This window comes from Porites lutea, chromosome 11 (genome assembly GCF_958299795.1).
Source record: "Porites lutea chromosome 11, jaPorLute2.1, whole genome shotgun sequence".
Taxonomy (NCBI): domain Eukaryota; kingdom Metazoa; phylum Cnidaria; class Anthozoa; order Scleractinia; family Poritidae; genus Porites; species Porites lutea.
In genome coordinates, this window is record NC_133211.1 from 14,279,651 (window position 1) to 14,302,823 (window position 23,173).

At 38.2% G+C, this 23,173-nt stretch overlaps 1 protein-coding gene across 1 annotated transcript; it reads left to right on the top strand.

Moving 5' to 3' along the window:
- The first annotated feature begins 105 nt into the window (after positions 1–105).
- On the top strand, positions 106–20,639 carry LOC140952227 (vacuolar protein sorting-associated protein 33A-like). The gene is made up of 17 exons (XM_073401653.1): positions 106–242; positions 2,131–2,196; positions 3,149–3,276; positions 4,897–4,981; positions 5,080–5,178; positions 6,285–6,401; positions 8,058–8,232; positions 8,636–8,841; positions 9,719–9,809; positions 11,469–11,543; positions 12,133–12,212; positions 12,325–12,411; positions 12,510–12,644; positions 16,257–16,358; positions 17,030–17,096; positions 17,592–17,714; positions 18,484–20,639. The coding sequence occupies exons 1-17, from the start codon at positions 129–131 to the stop codon at positions 18,588–18,590; spliced, it is 1,857 nt and encodes a 618-aa protein (XP_073257754.1). The 5' UTR covers positions 106–128; the 3' UTR covers positions 18,591–20,639.
- Positions 20,640–23,173: the final 2,534 nt, after the last annotated feature.

The window sequence follows — 23,173 nt, forward strand, 5'->3', positions numbered from 1 at the left end:
TGAAAAAGAAAAAACACTGTCGCGCCCTCGCGCGGCACGTTGTGGCTGTGTCACCGTGAAGCCAGCGGTATCACAATAAAGCGGTTTCTACCGTTATTTAAGGATTCCTAATGTAGTTTCTCTTCAAGATGGCGGCTGCCGGAGGGAGTCATCTGACTGCTGGCAGAGTGAATGTTGGATTACTTAGAGAATGTGCGAGACGGGAGCTTCTTCAGTGCTTGAATAAACAACCTGGATCGAAGGTAACCTATAAATGATGATTAGCAAATTTCTTTTGAGCCCTTGGATGAATTTTCAGAAGCGCAGCGTCCATTTTAATACAGGGTCTGGAAAGGCTTTCGCGTGACACTCTAAATTCGAGATTGCTCCGAATCTCTCAATTTAAGAAAAAGTTTTCTTATTTTACGAAAAAAAATTAAATCAAATCGTGGGATAAGAACTCTTTTTCCCTTGATGTAAACAGGCAGTTTGAATTTAAGAGCACAAAATCATATTTTAATCTTAACTCCTCTTCTCTCCTCCCTACCCCTCCCCCTTTAGTGTTTTCCTTGGCTCAGTCTTCCTGTTTAGTATATACTAAAACAGTTGATAGTGTTTTTCGCGCGCTCTGATTGGCTACTCAATCAGTGAATATCCTGCACTATTCACTGATTCACCTCCAGTTCCTCCAAGCAAGCGATGCCAAACTCAAGCAAGTTGCGAGCAAAATGCCTTTCCGGTTTCCTGCTGTAACAAACAAAGAAATTTCACAACTAATCAAGCAAGCTGTTCCCAAAATACACGAAGAAAGTGACGAACTTTGGTTTGGAAGTTTTAACAGGTAGAGCTTTGTCTTTTTGACTCAAATTTATCGATAAAACCGGTGTAAAATTTTGTTGTTTACAAATGCAAATTAAGCTTAAGTCTTGTGTTACTTTATTTAGTTGACTTGTTCATAGATAAGCTAAAACTAAATTTACTACAGAATGATTATAAGTACAAAAATAATTCACAACTCCTTTTGAAGAAATTTCCCCACAAGAGCTAAACAAATGCCTTCAAAAGTTGTATTTGTCAGCAAGAAAAAGCGACGGCTGCAGCCGTTCGGTCATTACGCGCCAAAATTGTAATCGTTGGCAGCAGTATTTGAGTTAAAAATCCTCATTTTTGTGCTCAATTATCTTACTGTGTTAGATACTAAAACAATAATTATTCACCTCAGTGTCGGTAGCTAGTGGTGGATATTTACAACTAGCCACCTCCACTTCAGTGAATAATTGTCACATATTAGGAGATGGAGCTTGTGTTAAAAATCTTAGTTGACCAATAGGATACTAGTCATTTGATGTTTTATGCCCAAGTTTCTGAAATACCATATTTCCTTGAATAAGCACACAGGTGCTTGTTAAAAGTTTCGGCTAAAAGGATGGTTGCTTATCAGAAGTGAGGGCACAAAATCGAGGAGGTCACTTATCAAGTTGTTCTGTTTGTTATTAGGCATACCTTAGTCCCATCATATGGTTTACACACAGAGTTATCAATAAGTTGGCAACAGAAACAGATTTTCCTTGGTTCCCTACTATTAAAGAAATTGCTGAGGAAGGGGAGGGGGCACTTATTTGAGGGACGCTAGTTTGATATAAGGGAGCTTTAGCATCGACGATGGCAACTGCAGTGAAAACAGTGGTTTTAAATGAATTCCCATTTTTTCAATCTTTGTCGTGTTTATTACAATTTGGTGAAAATGGCAAGTGTAGGCGAATTTCCCTGGAGTTGATCTCTTGAGGACCGCAGTCAAGTTTAGAGAGAGAAAAAGAGATTCGTCGTCGCTTGTTTACGTCCTCCAGAAAACTTGCAATTAGGCATTTTCACGTCTTAGTCATGCAAGGACGGTAAAGAAATGTACAAAAAAGCGTGTTGTTTTTATGCGTAATAAACCTATTGCTTTTTTGGTGTCCTCTTTGCCGTCGCGGCCGTCGTTGCTAAAGCTCCCTATTTTGACCTAAGAGGAGGGCACTTATTTGGGGGAGGGTGCTTATTCAAGGAAATAATATTACGGTATATGATAGATATTTTACATTGGATATACTCTATTTTTTTGTCAATGATTGTATACTGAAACACAATAACAAATTTGTTGTTTTGTAACAGGCCCTTGTCTGGGATGATAAACTCACTGGTCCATTTGGATTGATCGCTGAATATAAGTTGCTGAAGGTACAGATACTTGATTCTTCCTTAACTCAAAACTGCCATTTTTTATTACTCAAACGATACATTTTGGGGACACTTTTCAGACAAATAGGATGATGCAAAACAATTCCTGTGCTACAGAGGTCCAAAACAATAAATAAATTGGTTTATATTACAACATTTTTACCGTTTCATGTTTTTCCCTTGGTTCTTTTAAAGCTCCGCACAGGTAAAAATTTGACCACAGTTATACAATACCATCATGCCATAACAACATGATTTTGCAAAATGCTGACATGAATTTGAAAATAAATTTTGACCAAGTTATACCTGAAATTGTTTTTTTGTACCTTGTGTGCTCAGTGCCTTGGCATTTGAATCGAAGCAAGGCTGGCGGTGACCTTGTTTTGTTACAAACCTTCTTTCTTTTCAAGTGCAAATCATGGTATTCTTATGCTAACAAGCCCATAAACATGATCAGTTACGTATGGAAAACAAGAAGGTTTGTAACAAAACAAAGTCAAAGGTCAAAGGTCTATTCAAAGGCTAGAGCACTGAGCACACAACCGTAAAATGGACTATTGGTTGTAATTTTCACCAGTCACTTTCAACTGTGAAATGAACAATCCTCTTTTGAGTTTAGTCATTCTAAAGGAAATATAAACAACTTGGCTTGAATATATTTCACTTTCTTGCAGGTAAAATATACTGAATGAACAAGTGATGTGTATACAATTTCCAAAAAATACAACATGACTATGCTAGGAGTATACAATTGTACTAGTAATCATGTTTAAGAATATCTAAATTTAAAAAATTTGTCGGCTCTCTTAGTTCTTTCTTAGTTCTTCTTTAGGTTGTCAAAATGCCAGACACTGTCTACAACTTTCCTATTCAGGACTATGCACACCCAGACGATAATGCTCCACCTACTTCTTATTGTAACTTGTTAACTTTTTTTTCCTGTAAATCGTAGGAACATGAGGTCGAAGTTATGTTTCCCCTTCGTCCTGGTCGGCTTCCTCCATCTCAAGTCCATAATGTTATTTTTATTACAAGACCTAGACCATCACTGATGGATATTATTGCTGAGAATGTCCTCAGGTAAGACTTACATTTATTTGCAAGTAATCCTTCTGCTACATGCCTTTTTGGTAAACAGATTATTATTGAAGCTGTTGGAATTATTTGTGATAGTTAAATTTTACCTCACTTTTGAATGTTTTGTGCTTGACAAGTAACATATTGCTGTTACACTGGTTATGAAAATGTCAATACATTGAAAATTTGTCAGTTGGTAGTTTACATGGTCTCTTTCAAAATCCAAGATTTTTAAATATACTAAATGTTACTACTGTGCTGCAATAGCATGTGTGTGACCTTCGCTTTTCCTCTGTGAATGATCATGGTAGCTTCTCGTCATTTTAAACTAGTAATAACCTAAGGTTACGGGGTGCAGGCAACAATGATCGCAGATCAAATTAATGCTTTTGCTCCATCATTGTGCTTTGGGGAAGTTTCACATGACAGATGTTAAACCACGCGTGATGATATTACGAGTAATAGAAAGTCCAAATGCCCATGATCAAATTGCATTCTGTGCATTCCATTCATTCTTAGTGGAATGCTGGCTACATACATGCGACACATGCATAATAACAACCTGCAGATTAGGATTGCTGGCAACAAAAGATATACAGGACAACCCCAGTAACTCAAACTCTGAAGGGAAATGAAAAACAGTTCAAGTTAGTGAGGGTTTCATTTACGGGGCTCGATTACAAAATTCAATTTTCAGTAATAAAAATTAACTTATTTTATCAGAAATGGTAACACATTTTTTTATGATAAAATGTGATCTGTTTGTTGCACCAATTAAAATCAAATTGCTGTAAGCTTTAAACCAGTGTTAGATTTAGTGTTTTTTGCTGATTATACAACAAGAATACAGCTAATGGAATGGCATCTGAATAGAGTTACAAGAACCAGAATTTGAGTTATTGGGTAATTTTCTTTGACTTTTTGATCAAGGGCAAGAAAATGTGGTTTGAGTTAGCAGGGAATTCGACTCATCTGAGTTCAAGTTAACCGAGTAAAAATGACTGAAAAGTGGGATGAAATCGAGGGAAATTGGACTTAGTTTGAGTTAGTGGGGAGTGCGAGTTACAGTGCTGTATCCGAGTATCAGGGTTCTACTGCAACTTGATAATTTTCTTCTTGCATAGGTTTTTGTCGTACAATCAGAGGTGACAACTCTCTTCAGATCAGAAATCTGCAGTTTTTTTCTTTACGTTAACTTCTGCCTGCCCACTTCCTTCATCAACCACTCCCATCTCTTAGATAATCTTACCCACTCTGATGGTCAGTCACACGCAATTTGACCCAGACACAAATGTATTTTTATGGTGGACTTAAATTGATTGCCGTTTGCCAATTGTTATTGGGCACTGAATTGGTTGCCTTGTGGCTAAAAGACTGAAAGAGTTGGCATACATGATATCTGTTTTTAAAGTCCCCTTGATGTGAAAAACCATATTATCAACCTTACAGAGGGTGAAAGAACCCTGCCTCTGGAGGAGTTACATGCCTGTACAAAATTATGGTTATTTCTGAATATTTTTCAATAACTTATAAAAACAAAAAAAAAGAGAGTTTAATGGAAATATCCTTTTAGTTTTACGATTAACTCATTATTGTTTTGTTTCAAATCCTTTTTATTCTCAGTGAGGAAGGGAGGGAAAGCAAGAAAAAGGAGTTCACTATTCTGTTTGTTCCAAGAAAGACACTGCTATGTGAACGAAAACTCGCAGTAAGTTTGTGTGATAATGCGCAAGTTAATATTCATGGAATTTGTTACTTTTACATCACTGGCTGCTCAACTTGATAATAATGTGTATTTCTTTACAGGAGCTCAATGTGTCTTTCATTAATGTTGACGAATATCCCTTGGAATTAATACCTCTTGACAGTGATGTTTTGTCACTTGAAATGGAATCAAGCTTCAAGGTACATGATTGATAGTTGATATTAGACTGCAAAACAGTCGTTTTTTTTCTCAAAATCAGTAAAGAAATCGGTAAAGCGTGGCGTACGAGTCTTACGTGCGTGAAGCGCGCGAGCCTCACACGCCCCGTAGGGCGTGTGAGGCAAGAGAAAAGAAGCGTCTCTCCCCAGTCTCACTCTCCGTTTTCAGCCTCGTTCCAGACCTTTTGTTTGACTGCTCACGTTTACTTGAATATGCAAAAATACGGACTGTTTTGCAGTCTAAGTTGATATCTAACCTGTATTGGGTTGATGTAGCAATAATGATGCAATGCTTTGACAATGGTCGCACATATCTACTTAAAGTGGCTGAAGAGAATTTTTTTTGCCAATTATTTCTGAGTTATAATACTAGCAGTTCTATGTTGCCATTAAATGTCCTGGGAGAAAGGAGACTAGGTATTGCGTCAAGATGGAGAAAGGTTTAAAAAGAGAAAAATGCTAAACTTCATGTTTGGCCCAAAAATGGTCATTGTCATCTTTGAAAGGTTTCACTATAATGCTAAAAATGACTGGGAAAATTTTAGTGCTTTGCATTGTTGCTTACATGTATGAGGGGCAGTTGTACATGGAAGTTTGATTGTATTGTGCTTAAAACGTAATCACGATGTAGGTATGTTGACAGAGTGCAACTTATCTTGCTCAAGACCTTATTTGTAAATGGTTGTACCTGTAATATTCTATGCCTCATCGATCTCATTTTAGCCTCAGTGGCCCTTTCCCCATGTGCTCTCCCTCCCCTCCCCCCTTTTGATGCCTGCCGTGCAGGCTAGTTAATCTCAAGTAAGTAGAAATTATCGTGATGCATGTGCACATGAAAGGATTTGACAGAATCAATCAGGAAATTAAGTAATTTTAATTTTCAGTAGACAAAAACCTTGTACCAGAATAATTTAATCCATATTACATTTTTTTTCAGACTTTTCTGGTACAAGGTTTTTGTCCACTGAAAATTAAAATTACTTAATTTCCTGAAGGATTCTGTCTTACACAGCAACTGATCATTTATGAGTTATCACTATCATGCATATATATGGATTGTTTGTTATTATTTTTTGTGTGAATTGTAGGAGTGCTATTTGGAAGATGACTACACTTCATTGTTCTATATTGCTAACTCATTAATGACCCTTCAAACATTGTATGGCACCATTCCCAAGATTTTTGCCAAAGGAGAAATGTCAAAGGTGGGTACTAGATTACACTGGTTGAAAAGAGACAGTGGGCGAATAGATAGTGCTTTAACCCTTTAAGCCCCAGTATCCACATACAAATTCTCCAAACTGATCTCCATACATTTCCTTAAAGAATTAGTTGAGAGAATTTGATGATAGATCAAGGCATTTTCTCTTGGGTGATCATTTTGTTACTTCTCATTACTTATTTCTTGACAGTGTATGGATATTGTTAGGAGAAAATTGATCTTGGTCACTACTGGGACTTAAAAGGTTAAATGGTAATGTTTGAATCTATTTGCGGCGGGTAATTTACTGTAACCTTTCTCCTTTAGACCAACTAACGGTGAGACAATTAATTTTGTCTCTTGAACTTTTTAAACGGTGGATGAAATCCTGTGGTGTTACCATTCAAATGAAAGCTCTTTAGGACAACTTTTGCGAACGGCTATTAAAATCTTAGGATATTACAAAAGTAAATTTGGATTTTTTAATTTCCACTTTATCTACTATAACTGAAGAGTGAAGGGGTTTAAATTACATTGAAATTATGTATCTTTGTAATTTAATGTTTTTTCATTTCATCATGGGTTCTTCTAAACTGAAATCTGTTGGTGGAAAGCTTGGATGAACCCGTAGATTAAATTTTGCTCAGCATTTTTTATACCCGTTTTAATAACTTAAATAAGGCCTCGTCCACATGTATCCGTTTTTGTTTCAAAACAGAGTTTTTCCCCTCCATTTGGCCTATCATCCACACGTATCCGCTGAAAATGGTCACTGGCGAAAATGCATCTTTTCAAAAACGCTCTCTAGAGTGAAGATTTTTAATAGGCCTTTTTGCTGTACTCGTGTGGATGAACTACTGTAAAATGGAGGTTTTTGGAAAATATTATCTCGCAGTTTCAGATGCCAGTAAATGCACATGCTTCCATCAAAGATGACACTGTTTTAAGTTTGTTTTCATGTGGACGGGTAAAAACGATTAAAGACCATTAAAAAACGCCACATGTGGACGCAGCCTTTTTCGGAAGAAAAAAATCTCCATTTCAAACAAAAACAGATACATGTTGACAGGGCCTAAATGTCAAAGGTCCTTTGAACCTGTCTGGTCATTTTTTCTACAAATCAGCTAATGAGGAAGTTTTTATTATTAACGAGCTTACACATAAAGAAAAATTTGAATCACTGTCCTAACATACCATCGACCCAATCTCACAATCAACTTTAAATGGGAGTCTGGTTTAAAACATTGCTTATTTCCATCCTTTTTTCTGGAATATCTAGGCAAGATTTCATTCAATCGAAAAATGACACAATTAGATTCCGATTGGAGTCCTTGGTCCTTGGAGAATTTTTGCACGATATTTTTCAAATGTTTTAATTGTTTAAAAATAGGGGGTATTAAAATTTTTGGAAAATTGGAAAATATTAGATTTGGGGGTTATTAAAAGTTAAAACATGGAGTGAATAATTCCTAGTCAAATACCAGATAGTTCACCACCGCAACAGGTGCCTCTGATCGCATTAGCGGAATAACCGGTTTATGTGTATGCCTTTTCTATCCTAATTTATTTCCTTCCCAAATCAACATCATTCCCCAAAAAAACAACCAGAATGCCCCCAAAAATCCTTTCTAATGTCATGCTATTCACTGAATCTTAACAGCGCGTCTTGGATATGATGATACGCAAGAAACGAGAAGCAGCGGATTCAGAAAATCAAGTGTCGCCGCAGATAGACTCGCTTCTTTTGATTGACCGTGAAGTGGACTTGTTAACTCCTTTATTCACTCAGCTCACATATGAAGGACTGATTGACGAGTTATATGGAATACAAAATAGTAAGTCTGATTACGCGCAAGAAAAGTAAAAATTTTTGCCCTACAAATAGTCAGCATGCAAAGGAGTCATAGAACCCATGTGAGGCTGACCACTATCAAAAAGAATTTCGACACATGAATACAAATTCATTAAGGGGGTAAGAGAGTAAAGGATTTCCCGCCTTCAAGAGATTATCGAGTAGACAAAAAGTCCCTTAATAATTTCTTTACTTGAGGCACCACGAGTTCACAAGTGGTAACGATTTCCACGTAGCAACAGTCTTGTTAAAAAAAGATTACGTAAAAAGTATCAGCCCCAGCAAAATTCCTCCAAAATGCAAATTCATCCCTATCAGTCAGAGAGCTACTTTTTTAGAATGTTTAATAATGATATGTCTGTAATTGTAACAACTGTACTTTCTAGCAACCGCCAAGTTTCCACAGGACAGATTTCCTCAAAATGAAGAGAAGGGTCCAGGTGGAGTACAACAGCCACAGCAACCAGCGGGACCAAAGAAAGTTGTCCTGAACTCAAGTGATGAATTATTTGACGACATCCGCGACTTAAACTTCTCTGCAGTGGGAATTCACCTAAGTAGGAGAGCCAAGCAAATAAGTGCTGCGTTTGAGGTCAGAATCCTAATGTATCGCTACTGTTATTACGCATATATTAAGTTCTTAAACAGGGAGGAGTCCTCGAAAGAAAACTGGGGAAGAGTAAAATTGTAGATATCTCCAGCTTTATTTGGAAATCCAGCAATCAACCGCAAGAAAAGAGCAAGCGGAATGTTTGTCTGCTAACTGTTATGAGCCTTTCGCACCTCTTTGATCATGTGTTAGACTTAAGCTTCCAAACATCCTAATGACTGCCAAGTATCCATACTTTTGTATCATAATTAAGGGTTTTCCTTCCTCTTTGATCTTGTATTAGACTAAATTTAGAAAGTGAAGCAACTTAAGGGCAAAAAAGAATGCATAGGAGCTGCGGTGTCATAATAATATTCTCAACTATCCCCTAGTAAGACAGACGCCATTCTTTTTAGGGTAGACCCTTTCTGAAGCTTTCAGCCTGATCTAAGATATGTTTGCTGTTTCAAAAGCATTTCTTACAATCAAAGAAGAAATCGGAAAACAGTAATGAGGAAAACCTGTGCGAGCATCTTCTTTCAGGTGCCGCTCGCATGTGACTTCTCGCCGAGAGAGAAAAAAAAATGCTTCACGTTGCTGGAAAGCACAGTTGTTACAATAAAATTATAGACATATCGCGTATGACTTCTTGCAGATGGAGAGGTTGCTTAGGCTAGGATGAGCTCTTGTTAGAGGTTATTGACTGTAACTTGAAAGGCAAACATGCAAACTACCACTGGTGTTTGACAGTTTTGTCACTAGTTTTTCTCCTCTTTCGTCACTTATTTGAATATCAATAAGTTTCTACGTGGCCAAATTTTCTCTTTCTTTCACTTGATCTTCAGTTCTGTTTGATATGCTATATATTTTTCTTTTACAGGAACACAAGAGTGCTAAAACAGTTGGTGAAATGAAGCAGTATGTTCAAAGGATTCCATTCATGCAAAGAGCAAAATCGTCTCTTGCCACACGTAAGGAGTTCAAGAGGATGATGCTCACTTTTCTGTTTATCTCTTTCACTTCTAGGGACACTCCATTTTTAACAAAGTACTACATCACATAAATTATTTTGAAGACCATTCATATTCAGTGAAATCTCAAAGAAAAAGAACAAAAACATCTGCATCTGATTTTGTATTATTGCAATGAATGGCACAGCTTTTTCCTCCTTTTAGTTGTGTAGTTTGAATTAGTAGTGACGATTTCCCCGTGCAAGCTAGAAGGTTTAAACTGCATAAATTGCATAGCATAGCTCCCGGCAGTATAAGAAAGCTGCCGGCAAAACAGTCCATCATTCCCCCTTTAAGGGTGGGTTTCCACTTTTGCGTAATTTTTATGTGCCTTTGCATAAATGAAATAGAGGCAATGTTTAAAAACCGGGCGTAAACGTTAAAGTTGGGCGAGGTTCAACTTTTACGTTTATGCATGACCTTCCATATATTGTCTCTATTTTATTTACGTGCGTATGCATGTGAAAATTACTTGACGTGACGGTGGAAATCCACCTTAAGTCTCGCCTTGACCGACTAGTTCGCCTTGAAATACTTTTATGCTTACTTGAAGCATTTTTTTTCAGTTCTGTTTGCACATTTGATTATTTAACAATTATTCTTTGAAATCGAGGTGAATAGTGGCAAAATATTTACCGAGCCACGAAGTAGCGAGGTAAATATTCCTAAAGCCACTATTCACCGAGATTGAAAAGAATAATTGTTTTAGTATATACACACGAAGTGATCTCAACAAAATCAGAGAGGAAACCATTAAAAAATACGATTTGATTGACAGATCAGGTCAGCTAGGCACGCGACAGTTTAAAAATAGATCTTTGTAGAATTTTCAAACATGGCAATTCACAAGCTTATCACTTTGCAAACAATCATAACTTCAATAGAACCGCTAAAAGTTTCAATTGTTTCCTTACCTGAGAAGAAAAGAAGAGCTTTGTTGTTTTCTGTTGACTCGCCAAGTTTATAGCCGAAAAGGTTTGTTGTGCTGTTCTTCGCATGAAGTGCTGACAAAAATGGCGATTTGGCTCCTCGAGGTAAGACGTCGTTTTCATGTAGTATTCTTTCTCGTGTTTACTTGAAACGTAGAATTTCTGCAAACATTTGCTTTCAAATTTGTTTGTCATAAATAAACTTCGTTGTTGGGCCATATTTTTTTTGTTCCGGGAAACGCTGAGTTAACAAAACGGTCTCTTCTAGGCAAATAAACGGGAGTTGTAAACAATCCATCGACCACAAAACTCCACAACAGTAAGTGGAAAAACACCGTTTTGAATCCTTCGAAGTCTTTTCTTGCCTGAAAAAAGGTCAACCCTAGGATTTTGTCGACTTTTAAAAGATCTTTCTCTAACAAAATGGGAAAAAAGCGAGCTCACACATTATCCACTCGCTAGGAGGTGAATATTGTTGAATAGTCCGAGATAGTGAACCAATCAGATTGCTTAAATCACCAAGATCACTGAGTGTGTATATACTAAATCTATATAGATACTTGCGTGTTATTAATTTTTTAATTATTATTACATGTATATTATTATTGCTCGTTCCCTCCAGCTTCCGCGCCATAAATACTGATGAGGTAATAAAGGAATTGTTTATTCATTTATTCACTATCTGTTTCAGATACGACGATAGCTGAGATGATAAAAGAAGAAACTGACGCTGAAGAGTTCAGAGAACGAATTCAAGTTGAACAAGGTGATTTCGTTGTTTTCTATCGTCTCAGTGAGACAAAGTCCTAACTGAAAGGGACGATAGTAACCGCTTCTCTCTTTGTCGATGCTGTTGTCGATTCTATAACTACTCTCTACCATGCAAATATGTGATGATGATTATTTTAGTAATATAGCTAAGACTTTTACGTCTCTAGACGAAAGCCTTAAGTATGACCATTCAGACTTCAAGCTCCATTTGCTTCAACCAATCAGAAGCACTACCTAGATAGTGCATCATCAGTGTGGAATTTCTGCGTTCGTTTCTCAGACGTCATTTTGTGGGGAAACCATTGGTGGAGTCGCGAAAGTCGCCTGTTTTCTCAGGCCATGTGGATGTAAGTGTAGCTAACCAGTACGTTAAGATGGATAAATCGGTGAATTACAGCTAAAAAGACAGACAGACTGACTGACTGAGGCGCCATTTTACCTCCCAAGAGAAACTGAAGACAATGCTTATGCAAAATTTTGGGGTGACCAACAAATAGCATTATGGTATGTTATGGTATTTCTGGAGTGATCAATTTTAATTTTGTATTTAATAGAAACTGTCTCTGGTTTTTCTTTATCTCTAGAACTGGCTCAAGGCCTTGATACGGACAAAATCAACCCTTATATCGAAAAGTGTTTTGGAATAAAGAAAGATCTTATAACGGTGAGAAAATAGACATTTCTTCACTACATCTCTTCAACATTTACGACACTTAGGCGTTTACGTGTGCTAACGCTTGCGTGTTTTGTTTGTTTGTTTCTCTGTGTTTTTGCAGGTTCTCCGTCTACTGTGTATTCAGTGTTTAACCAATAATGGGTTTAAGCCTAAGATGCTAGAGTTCTACTGCCGTGAAATTCTTCAAGTAGGTGTTGTTATCATGTGCTAAATGCAACAAACTGAACAAAGACCCTCTACCTTGAACAACAAAAAACATATCATTATTACTTTGCATTTTTTCAGACATATGGCTTTGAGCACGTGTACAGGACACTTTCTCCACTGGAAAATGCTGGCCTTCTGAGACCGCAGACCGCACGGTCATATAATATCTTACGCAAGTCACTAAAGCTTGTAATGGAAGACGTACAGGAACAGGTAGAAAGAAAATGATGCATTGCGCATGTCAGATAGGTAGATAGTCATCGTCATAAATATAGTAAACCCCTGCAACTAAGAACCTGCTTTTTAAGAACCTGTTAGTCTAAAATTTGCCTGTTAGGCGCCCTCTGTGTAAGAACCTGTTTAGGTTATGAGTCTCCCAGGTGGGGGCACATAAATTACTAGGGATACGTGTTTCCCAGAAGGGGAACACATATCACTAAGGATATGTGTTCGCCAGGTAGGAGAACACATATCACTAGGGATATGTGTTCCCACCTGGGAAAAAACATATTACAAGGGATACCTGTTTTCCAGGTCAAGGAACACATATCACTAAGGGTATGTGTTTCCAAGGTAGAGGAACACATATCACTAGCGATACGTGTTTCCCAGGTAAGGAAACACATATCACTAGGGATACGTGTTTACCAGGTGGGGGAACACATATCACTAGGGATATGTTTTTCCCAGGTGGTGAAACGCATATCACTAGGGCTATGTGGTTCCCAGGTGGGGGAACACATATCACTAAGGATATGTGTTTCCCAGGTGGGGCAACACATATCACTAGGGATATGTGTTTCCAAGTAAGGGGAATACATATCACTAGGGCTATGTGTTTCCCAGGTGGGGGAACACATATCACTAGGGATATGTGTTTCCCAGGTGGGGGAACACATATCACTAGGGATATGTGTTTCCCAGGTAGAGAAACACATATCCCTAGGGCTATGTGTTTCCCAGGTGGGGGAACAAATATCACTAGGGATATGTTTTTTCCAGGTAGGGGAACATATATCACTAGGGATATGTGTTTCCCAGGTAGGGGAACACATATCACTAGGGATATGTGTTCCAAGGTGGGGGAACACATATCACTAGGGATATGTGTTTCCCAGGTAGGGAAACACATATGACTAGGGCTATGTGTTTCCCAGGTGGGGGAACACATATCACTAGGGATATGTGTTTCCCAGGTAGGGGAACACATATCACTAGGGCTATTTGTTTCCCAGGTGGCGAAACACATATCACTAGGGATATGTGTTTCCCAGGTAAGGGAACACATATGACTAGGGATATGTGTTTCCCAGGTAGGGGAACACATATCACTAGGGATATGTGTTCCAAGGTGCGGGAACACATATCACTAGGGCTATGTGTTTCCCATGTGGGGAACACATATCACTAGGGATATGTGTTTCCCAGATGGGTGAACACATATCACTAGGGATTTGTGTTTCCCAGGTAGGCGAACATATATTACTAGGGATTCGTGTTTCCCAAGTAGGGGAACACATATCACTAGACATATGTGTTTCCCAGGTAGGGGAACACATATCACTAGGGCTATGTGTTTCCCAGATGGGGGAACACATATCACTAGGGATATGTGTTTCCCAGGTAGGGGAACACATATCACTAGGGCTATTTGTTTCCCAGGTGGGGAAAGACATATCGTTAGGGATATGTGTTTCCCAGGTAGGGGAAGTCATATCACTAGGGATATGTGTTTCCCAGGTGGGGAACGCATATCATTAGGGATATGTGTTTCCCAGGTAGGGGAAGTCATATCACTAGGGATATGTGTTTCCCAGGTAGGGGAACACATATCACTAGGGATATGTGTTTCCCAGGTGGGGAACACATATCACTAGGGCTATGTGTTTCCCAGGTGGGGGAACACATAACGCTAGGGATATGTGTTTTCCAGGTAGGGGAACACATATCACTAGGGCTATGTGTTTCCCAGATGGGGGAACACATATCACTAGGGATATGTGTTTCCCAGGTAGGGGAACACATATCACTAGGGATATGTGTTTCCCAGGTGGGGAACACATATCACTAGGGCTATGTGTTTCCCAGGTGGGGGAACACATATCACTAGGGATGTCTGTTTCCCAGGTAGGGGAACACATAACGCTAGGGATATGTGTTTTCCAGGTAGGGGAACACATATCACTAGGGCTATGTGTTTCCCAGATGGGGGAACACATATCACTAGGGATATGTGTTTCCCAGGTAGGGGAACACATATCACTAGGGATATGTGTTTCCCAGGTGGGGAAACACGTATCACTAGGGATATGTGTTTTCCAGGTAGGGGCACATATATCACTAGGGATATTTGTTTCCCATGTGGGGAATGCATATCATTAGGGATATGTGTTTTCCAGGTAGGGGAACACATATCACTAGGGATATGTGTTTCCCAGGTGGGTTAACACATATCACTAGGGATATGTGTTTCCCAGGTAGGGGAACACATATCACTAGGGCTATTTGTTCCCCATGTGGGGAACACATATTACTAGGGATATGTGTTTCCCAGGTAGGGGAACACATATCACTAGGGCTGTGTGTTTCCCCAGGTGGGGGAACATATATTACTAGAGATATGTGTTTCCCGAGTAGGGGAACATATATCACTAGGGATATGTTTGTTATGTGGGGGAACATATATCACTAGGGATACTTGTTTCCCAGGTGGAGGGACACATATAACTAGGGCTATGTGTTTCCCAGATGGGGGAACACATATCACTAGGGATATGTGTTTCCAGGTAGGGGAACACATATCACTAGGGCTATGTTTTTCCCAGGTGGGGAAACACATATCACTGGGGATATTTGTTTCCCAGGTGGGGGAACACATATTACTAGGGATACGTGTTTCCCAGGTGGGGGAACAGATATCACTAGGGATATGTGTTTCCCAGGTAGGGGTACACATATTAGTAGGGATACGTGTTTCCCGGGTGAGGGAACAGATATCACTAGAGATATGTGTTTCTCAGGTAGGGGAGCATAAATCACAAGGTTACATGTTTTTTAGGTTGGGGAAGACATATCCCTAGGGATATTTGTTTCCTAGGTGGTTGAACACATATTACTAGGGATATGTGTTTTCCAGGTAGGGGAACATATATTACTAGGGGTACGTGTTTCCCAAGTTGGGAACACATATCACTAGGGATATGTGTTTCTAAAGTAGGGGAACAAATATTAGTAGAGATATGTGTTTCCCAGGTTGCAGGCGGGAAAAACCTTAAAGTAGCCGGTGATAGTCCCGGTTACCAGCGTATTTTGACAAGCCTGGTAATGGTATGCTTATTTTATATGAGGAAGAAGCTGAACCGCTAGATACTCTTATCTTTGTTTTATGTTTTTTGGTTCAGAGAATAAGAACCTATTTAAGAACCTAAACTGAACTACCATTAATATAAGAAGCTGTTTAGGCTATTTGGTAAAATCCAGGTCCTTAGTGGCGGGCGGTTTTTTACTGTGGATGTGGCAGTCCAAGTAAACTATGATAGAAATTGGAGTCTTTTTCAATCATTGGAGGGCGCAGAACTCCTTAATAGTTATTACAACAAAACCCGCGTGAAACGTTAAGCATGCGTTTTTATTGGCCAATTTCCTAATCACATATTTGTTTATAAAAGAACGCTGAGAGTGCGTTCTGTTGTCCCTGAAAAGATACGCGCGTTTACTCGTAGCCTAAAGTAGGAAAGTATTAGTAAAGATCTTTTCAGCTTTCTGCTCACAACCAAGTCATAGTTTTCCAAATTCCGTGACCATATCTTGTTTGTTTCCGTACAGAATCCAAATGACATTGCCTACGTGTTTTCAGGATATGCACCCCTGACTGTCAGACTGGCTCAGTTCTTAGCTCGGCCACAAGGCTGGAGAGGCCTAGAAGAGGTGATATTATTGTTACTTAGCTTCCGTATTTTTTGAAACTTTCTTCGTGTTTTAAACCACTGAATTTTCGCATTTTGGGTGGTGGCTTACGGGAGGTTCAACTGTACCAAAGAAACTATCGCGACATAGCTCCTTTTAGGCATTATTTCCTTGTTCATGCTTGAAGACTTTGTATGATGTTGCTATTGTTGTTTCTCAAGTCCTGCTAAGCTGGTTTTCAACTTTTTAAGTATCTCGTTCAGTCTCAGCCCCCTACCAACGAAAAACAAGTCAAATTACAGGGTGCAAAGAAAATCATTTTTACAGCTTGCCACTCGGGCAAGCTGAAGCTAGCATTTACTAGGCCAGACGTCATTTCAACTTGCCCCAAAAGCTTTTTGACGAGCAGAATTGATTTCACAGTTCTTCTGTTATTCGAATTCCTCAAAAAACATCACTTGCCTGTCAGGCAAGTTAAAAACAGAATTCACTAGCCCGTTAGCAAAAGGCTATCGGACATTACTTTCTTTGCACGCTGAATTACATGCAAACTGTACATACCATCACTCTTAAAGAAAGCTTTTGCTTGCTGATTCGCTGGAGGCTGATATTTACATAAGTCACCTGACAGTGTATTTCAGTGGTTTGTAGTTTAATTCTCCTGTGATTTCTGATAATTTCTGTTATGCAAGGTTCTACGTTTGCTTCCTGGCCCTGCAGTTGAAGAAATTCAGCGGCTTCCTCCTGGTCTTCAGAAAAGTAAGAATGTATAAAAAACCGTTCATTTTGCCAAAGTGGAATTACCTATGTTTTGCATTGTTTACCACATTTTCTCATAACACGCTACTAAGGCCCTGTCAAAACGTACGCGGATATTTTTGAAAACGAATATTTTTTCTCCATTTTCAAAAAATAGCCATCCACACATAACGTATTTGAATCGTTTTGGCCCGTCCACACGAAAGCGATAAGACGATGGAAATATGATAACATGCGTAATGCTAGTGGTATATGATGTATGACATCATCGTATTCGAAAACCTCCGTTTCCGTCCGTCCACACGTAAACGCCGGCGTTTCAAAATCTCCCCTCTGGGGCGCGTTTTAACGTGCGTTGTTGGTGCGCTGAAAGCATCGTCTACGTATGGACGGAAGACTAATACAAGGAAAAAAATCTTAGTTTTGGAAAATATCCGGATTCCTTGTGGACGGTGTCTAAAATGTTTAACATTTTTCTCTACTCTTGTATTAAAGGGGCATCCACAAGTACAGAAAGTTCAATGGAAGGACCTTCCAAAGTAACTCTTATTTATTTTATCGGGGGCTGTACTCACGCCGAGATATCTGCTTTGAGGTTCCTCGCACGACAAGATAACAGTAAGTTTATCGTAAAACATTTGTTAAATACTTCAGTACTGTTACGGGGAAAATATATCCTATCGTGCGAATTACATGCGCGACTCCAAAACATAACATTTATGGTAACAGTTATTATTTACAGTATTTTCACCCTATCATAGCTATAACAAAATTCTTCAGTTTGATTGGCTATGAGAAACCCTAATTCAGTGAATAGGGCCTAATGCTGAACGCTTTATCGCGTGAACTAAAACAGGCACCAGTGCTTTTTTTCTTTGTCTAGGCATCAATCTCAAGGGGGCGGGGGAGGGGGGTTGTTTATTACTGTTCGAATGGACTTGAAGTATGCCCCCTTTTTAGTCCGTAAAGAGAAACGTGCAAAACAAAAAATTGGCCTAAGTGCGTTCATTCACGGTACTCAGTGTGTAAACCGTGACGGCTTTCATTTCCTGCACTACATCTGAAGAAAAATTAGACTGGTAGCGTTTTCCTGTCTGAAGGTTTTTTTTCCTCCAATTTTGTTAATGTTGTGATTATTTGATAACAGAACCTTGTGTTGTCCAATTCTGCTTATAATCATACTTGTGATTAAATAAATCAAGCTCGTGTGACTTGTATGATTACAGACCCAGCTGGACTCTGGTCAGTCAGGTTAGCGTTATATATAACCAGGAAAAAAGCACTCTCTGGTTCGTGTCTTTTTTCCTCGGCGAGGTGGCTGGCGCTGTACTCTCCTGCCTGGGATGAGTTTTATTTGATTATTACCTCGTTTATTTTGCTGTTTTAGGCCCCACAGACTACTTAATAGCAACCACAAAGATTATTAACGGCAAGACATTGATCGAGTCCATTATGGAGGAGGGTGGAGCCCACGATGGGAACCCTTTTACGTAACACTGTCCCTTCTGGCCATTCAAATTGGCAATTTGGACTGCTTATTCCTTCCTTTCTGAACGGCTTTTCAGTGATTTTACATATCTTCCTTAACTACAAAGGTGTACCCTACAAATTAGTTAAAGACAGTCACGTGCCCTCAATTTAGTGGGTTCTTACAACTAGGGGGGATTTCCACTGTCGCGCAATTTTTACGTGCGCGTTTTTACGTTTCTGCGTGACCTTCAGTACATTGCCTCTATTTTATTTACGGGCGTAAAATTTACCTGCCTACCCACGTAAAAAGTAAGCGACAGTTGAAATCAACCTTTACACGCTTTCACCGTACTGAAGAGGTCTTGTTTCCAAGGCAAACCCACAGCTGCATACACTATACCTAACAAAGGTAGATGATTTACTCCCAACCATTAGAAATCACACCTTCTAGCGGGCCGCCCTCTTTCAAGTTTACCTGACTGCAATCCGCTTAGATCTTCTTGAAATCAAAAATGAGAATTCATGAGTGAAGTAAGTAGTTTATCTAACTTTGCCTTAAAACATATACTCGGGAAGAAAACAGGTTGTAAACTAAAACGATATCGCACAAACAAACAAACAAACAAAACATTCAGGCTGGGGAGCCACTACAGGTTAGTCGATTACTGTGTTCTCCTTACACATAAGAAAATACGGAAAATAATACATAGAATTAAGAACACATACATTAATTATCATATGAGAGAGGTTTTTTACGTCTTTATGAAAACAAACATATCTTAGTTCTTCTTGAAACTTGCTGTGAAGAAGATTACCTTAGTGAGAATAATTTCGCCTCATTGATCGCGAGTGGAGAATGGTCTGAATAGAGGCATTAAGACTACTTGGCCATTGAACCTATTTTGAGTTGGTTAGATAGGACAGAAGTAGATCCCTTAGAATTTACTCTAGCTGTACTTAAGCGAACCAGTTCCAGGCGTTCATATGGTGGAGTGTGGCGCGAAGTCAGAGAGAGAGCAGGAGAGGGGGAGAGAGTGGGGAACGCGTTCCTTCGCTCTCTCCCCCTTCCGGCAACCTCTCGCCGATCTTTCTGCTCACCTCTCTTTGCGTCGTCCCCTGTCGGAACGCCTGAAACAGGTTATACTTAAGCTTTATTAACTAGAAGGCTCCGCGAGCGGGAAAGATCGGGTGAATCCTGTTTACTGATTAGCTACCCCTGCGGGCAAGATGGGCCTTTGTTGCCCGCTCGGCTCGGGAATTCCCGCTTTAGTCCCGCAAGAAAAAGTAAATCCCTTATCGAGTAGGTACTTAGGCTGCGTTGGTTATGCAAAATGAAAATTTTTATAAACATTATAAATAATATTGCGTACACATTACAAAGAATATTTCAGTTAAGAAAGCTACCAATGTAGTAATTATGGGCGCTTTCCATTTAGGAAAAAACCCCGGAAATTTCGGTGGTAGCAAAAGTGGAATTTCCGATTGGTAAAAAGTTGTTCCATTTGGTCGTAAACCCCGGTACGTGGCGGTGCCCGACCGTGGACCTGGAACTGGTACAAACTACGAGAAACGTAAGTGGAACACGACATTCCGTTCGAAAATTCCAACCGGGAAAACGGGACCACCTTTTTAGATTTTCCACTTTTTCTGGGAATTTTCCAGTGGGACGAACCGACGAAACGTGTTCCATTTACCGCAGAACCGGAAATTCCGGAAATTTTGACTAAATGGAAAGCGCCCTATGTCACAATAAAAGTAGAGGAGATTTCTACTCAATGTGATATGTTTATGTTTAAGGACCTTCTAAAGAGAAGAGGAGCCTAAATCTTAACTATAAAATACCATTTTATAGTTAATCGCCAAATTCGCAGTTTTTTAAAGGGGTTAGCCCAAGATTTTGGTGAATAAAATTGTTTTCGAAGTTAATTTTTCCACAAAATTGGCCAAGAAATCATGTTTAGGCATCTACTATAGAGAACAGGAGCCTAAATCTTAACCATAAAGAAACATTTTTAGATCATCGAAAAATTCGTATTTTTTTCAAAGGGGTCAGCCAATGATTTTCACCAAAAATATCAATTCTCTCCTGTTTGTTTTTGGACAAAATAGACCAAGGGGATTAGGGATCTTTTGGAGACAAAAAAAGCCTTTATAGTTTATAAAAATATCATTGTTAGATAACTAAATTCGCATTTCTCTGAAAGGGGTTAGCCCATGGAGGTCAAGTCAATAAAAGTACCATAATCGCCAAATTCGCATTTTTGTAAAGGGGTTAGCCCACGATTTAGGTCAAAAATAGGGAATTTTTTTTCGTACTTAGCCTTTGGACAAAATAGGCCTTAAATAACGTTTGGTGATCTTCTAGAAAGAAAAGAAGCTTTTCTTGTCAATAAAATACCATTTTTTTTATTTTCCCTAAAATCGAAATCTGCAAAAAAATACCAATTTTTGACCAAAACCATGGACTAACCCCTCTGAAAAATCTCAATGTTTCGACTTTTTGAACTTCTTGTTTTTACAGTCTAGAAAGGCGTTTCTCCCTGCTAGAATATCTTAAAACACTTTTTTCTGGCCTATTTTCCCTAAAATGAAAATCTGGAAAAATTACCAATTTTTGACCAAAAACATGGACTAACCCCTTTGGAAAAATCCCAAATTTTCGACTTTTTGAACTTGTTGTTTTTATAGTCTAGAAAGGCGTTTCTTCCTTCGAGAATATGGTAAAAAACATTTTTCTTGCCTATTTTCCCCCCCAAAAAAAATCTCGAAAAATTACCAATTTTTCACTAAAACCATGGACTAACCCCTTTGGAAAAATGTCAATTTTTCGACTTTGTGAACTTCTTGTTTTTACAGTCTAGAAAGGCGTTTCTTCCTTCTAGAATATCCTAAAAGACATTTTTCTGGGTCATTTTCCTTAAAATCAAACTCTGGAAAAATTACCAATATTTGACCAAAACCATGGACTAACCCCTTTGGAAAAATCTCAATTTTTTGACTTTTTGAACTTTTTGTTTTTACAGTCTAGAAAGGCGTTTCTTCCTTTAAGAATATCGTAAAAACATTTTTCTGGCTTATTTTCCCTAGCATCGAAATCTAAAAAAATTATCAATTTTTGACCAAAACCAAGGACTAACCCTTTTGAAAAAATCCCAATTTTTCGAATTTTTAAACTTCTTGTTTTTATAGTCTTGAGAGGCGTTTCTTTCTTCAAGAATATCGTAAAAATATTTTTTCCCCTATTTTCCCTAAAAAAAAATCTGGAAAAAACTACCAACTTTTGACCAAAACTATGTACTAACCCCTTTTAAAAAAAATTTACATTTTTTCTTTCTTTTTGAACTTCTTGTTTTTACAGCCTAGAATGGCGTTTCTTCCCTCTAGAATATCGTAAAACACATTTTTCTGGCTTATTTCCTTTAACATCGAAATCTAAAAAAAATTACCAATTTTCGAACAAAACCATGCACTAACCCCTTTGAAAAATCCCAATTTTTCGACTTTTTGAACTTCTTGTTTTTATAGTCTAGAAAGGCGTTTCTTCCTTCGAGAATATCGTAAAAAACATTTTTCTTGCCTATTTTCCCTAAAATAAAAATCTAAAAAAATTACCAATTTTTGACCAAAACCATGGAATAACCCCTTTGAAAAATCCCAATTTTTCGACTTTCTGAACTTCTTGTTTTTACAGTCTAGCAAAGCATTTCTTCCTTCTAGAATATCGTAAAAAACATTTTTCTTGCCTATTTTCCCGAAAATAAAAATCTAAAAAAATTACCAATTTTTGACCAAAACCATGGAATAACCCCTTTGAAAAATCCCAATTTTTCGACTTTCTGAACTTCTTGTTTTTACAGTCTAGCAAAGCATTTCTTCCTTCTAGAATATCGTAAAAAACATTTTTCTTGCCTATTTTCCCGAAAATAAAAATCTGGAAAAATTACCAATTTTTGACTAAAACCATGGACTAACCCCTTTAAAAGAATCCCAATTTTTCGACGTTTTCAACTTCTTGTTTTTATAGTCTAGAAAGGCGTTTCTTCCTTCGAGAGTATCGTAAAAAACATTTCTCTGGCGTATTTTCCCTAAAATGAAAATCTGGAGAAATTACCAATTTTTGGCCAAAACCATGGACTAACCCCTTTACAAAAATCCCAATTTTTCGACTTTTCGAACTTCTTGTTTTTATAGTCTAGAGAGGCGTTTCTTCTTTGTAGAATTTCGTAAAACACATTTTTCTGGCTTATTTTCCCTAAAATAAAAGATCTAAAAAAAATTTCCAATTTTTGACCAAAACCATGGACTAACCCCTTTGAAAAATCCCAATTCTTCGACTTTTTGAACTTCTTGTTTTTATAGTCTAGAAAGGCGTTTCTTTCTTCAAGAATATCGTAAAAAACATTTTTCTTGCCTATTTTCCCTGAAATAAGAATCTGGAAAAATTACCATATTTTGACCAAAACCATGGACTAACCCCTTTGAAAAATCCCAATTTTTCGACTTTTTGAACTTCTTGTCTTTAGAGTCTATAAAGGCGTTTCTTCCTTCAAGAATATCGTAAAAAACATTTTTCTTCCCTATTTTCCCGAAAAAAAAAATGGAAAAAT

Excerpts from the sequence above, each read along its gene's own strand:
- LOC140952227 (XM_073401653.1), top strand. The coding sequence starts at position 129 with ATGGCGGCTGCCGGAGGGAGTCATCTGACTGCTGGCAGAGTGAATGTT. Across the intron at positions 12,412-12,509 it reads ACTGCCGTGAAATTCTTCAA|ACATATGGCTTTGAGCACGT; the intron begins GTAGGTGTTGTT and ends GCATTTTTTCAG. Across the intron at positions 17,715-18,483 it reads CCTCGCACGACAAGATAACA|GCCCCACAGACTACTTAATA; the intron begins GTAAGTTTATCG and ends TTGCTGTTTTAG.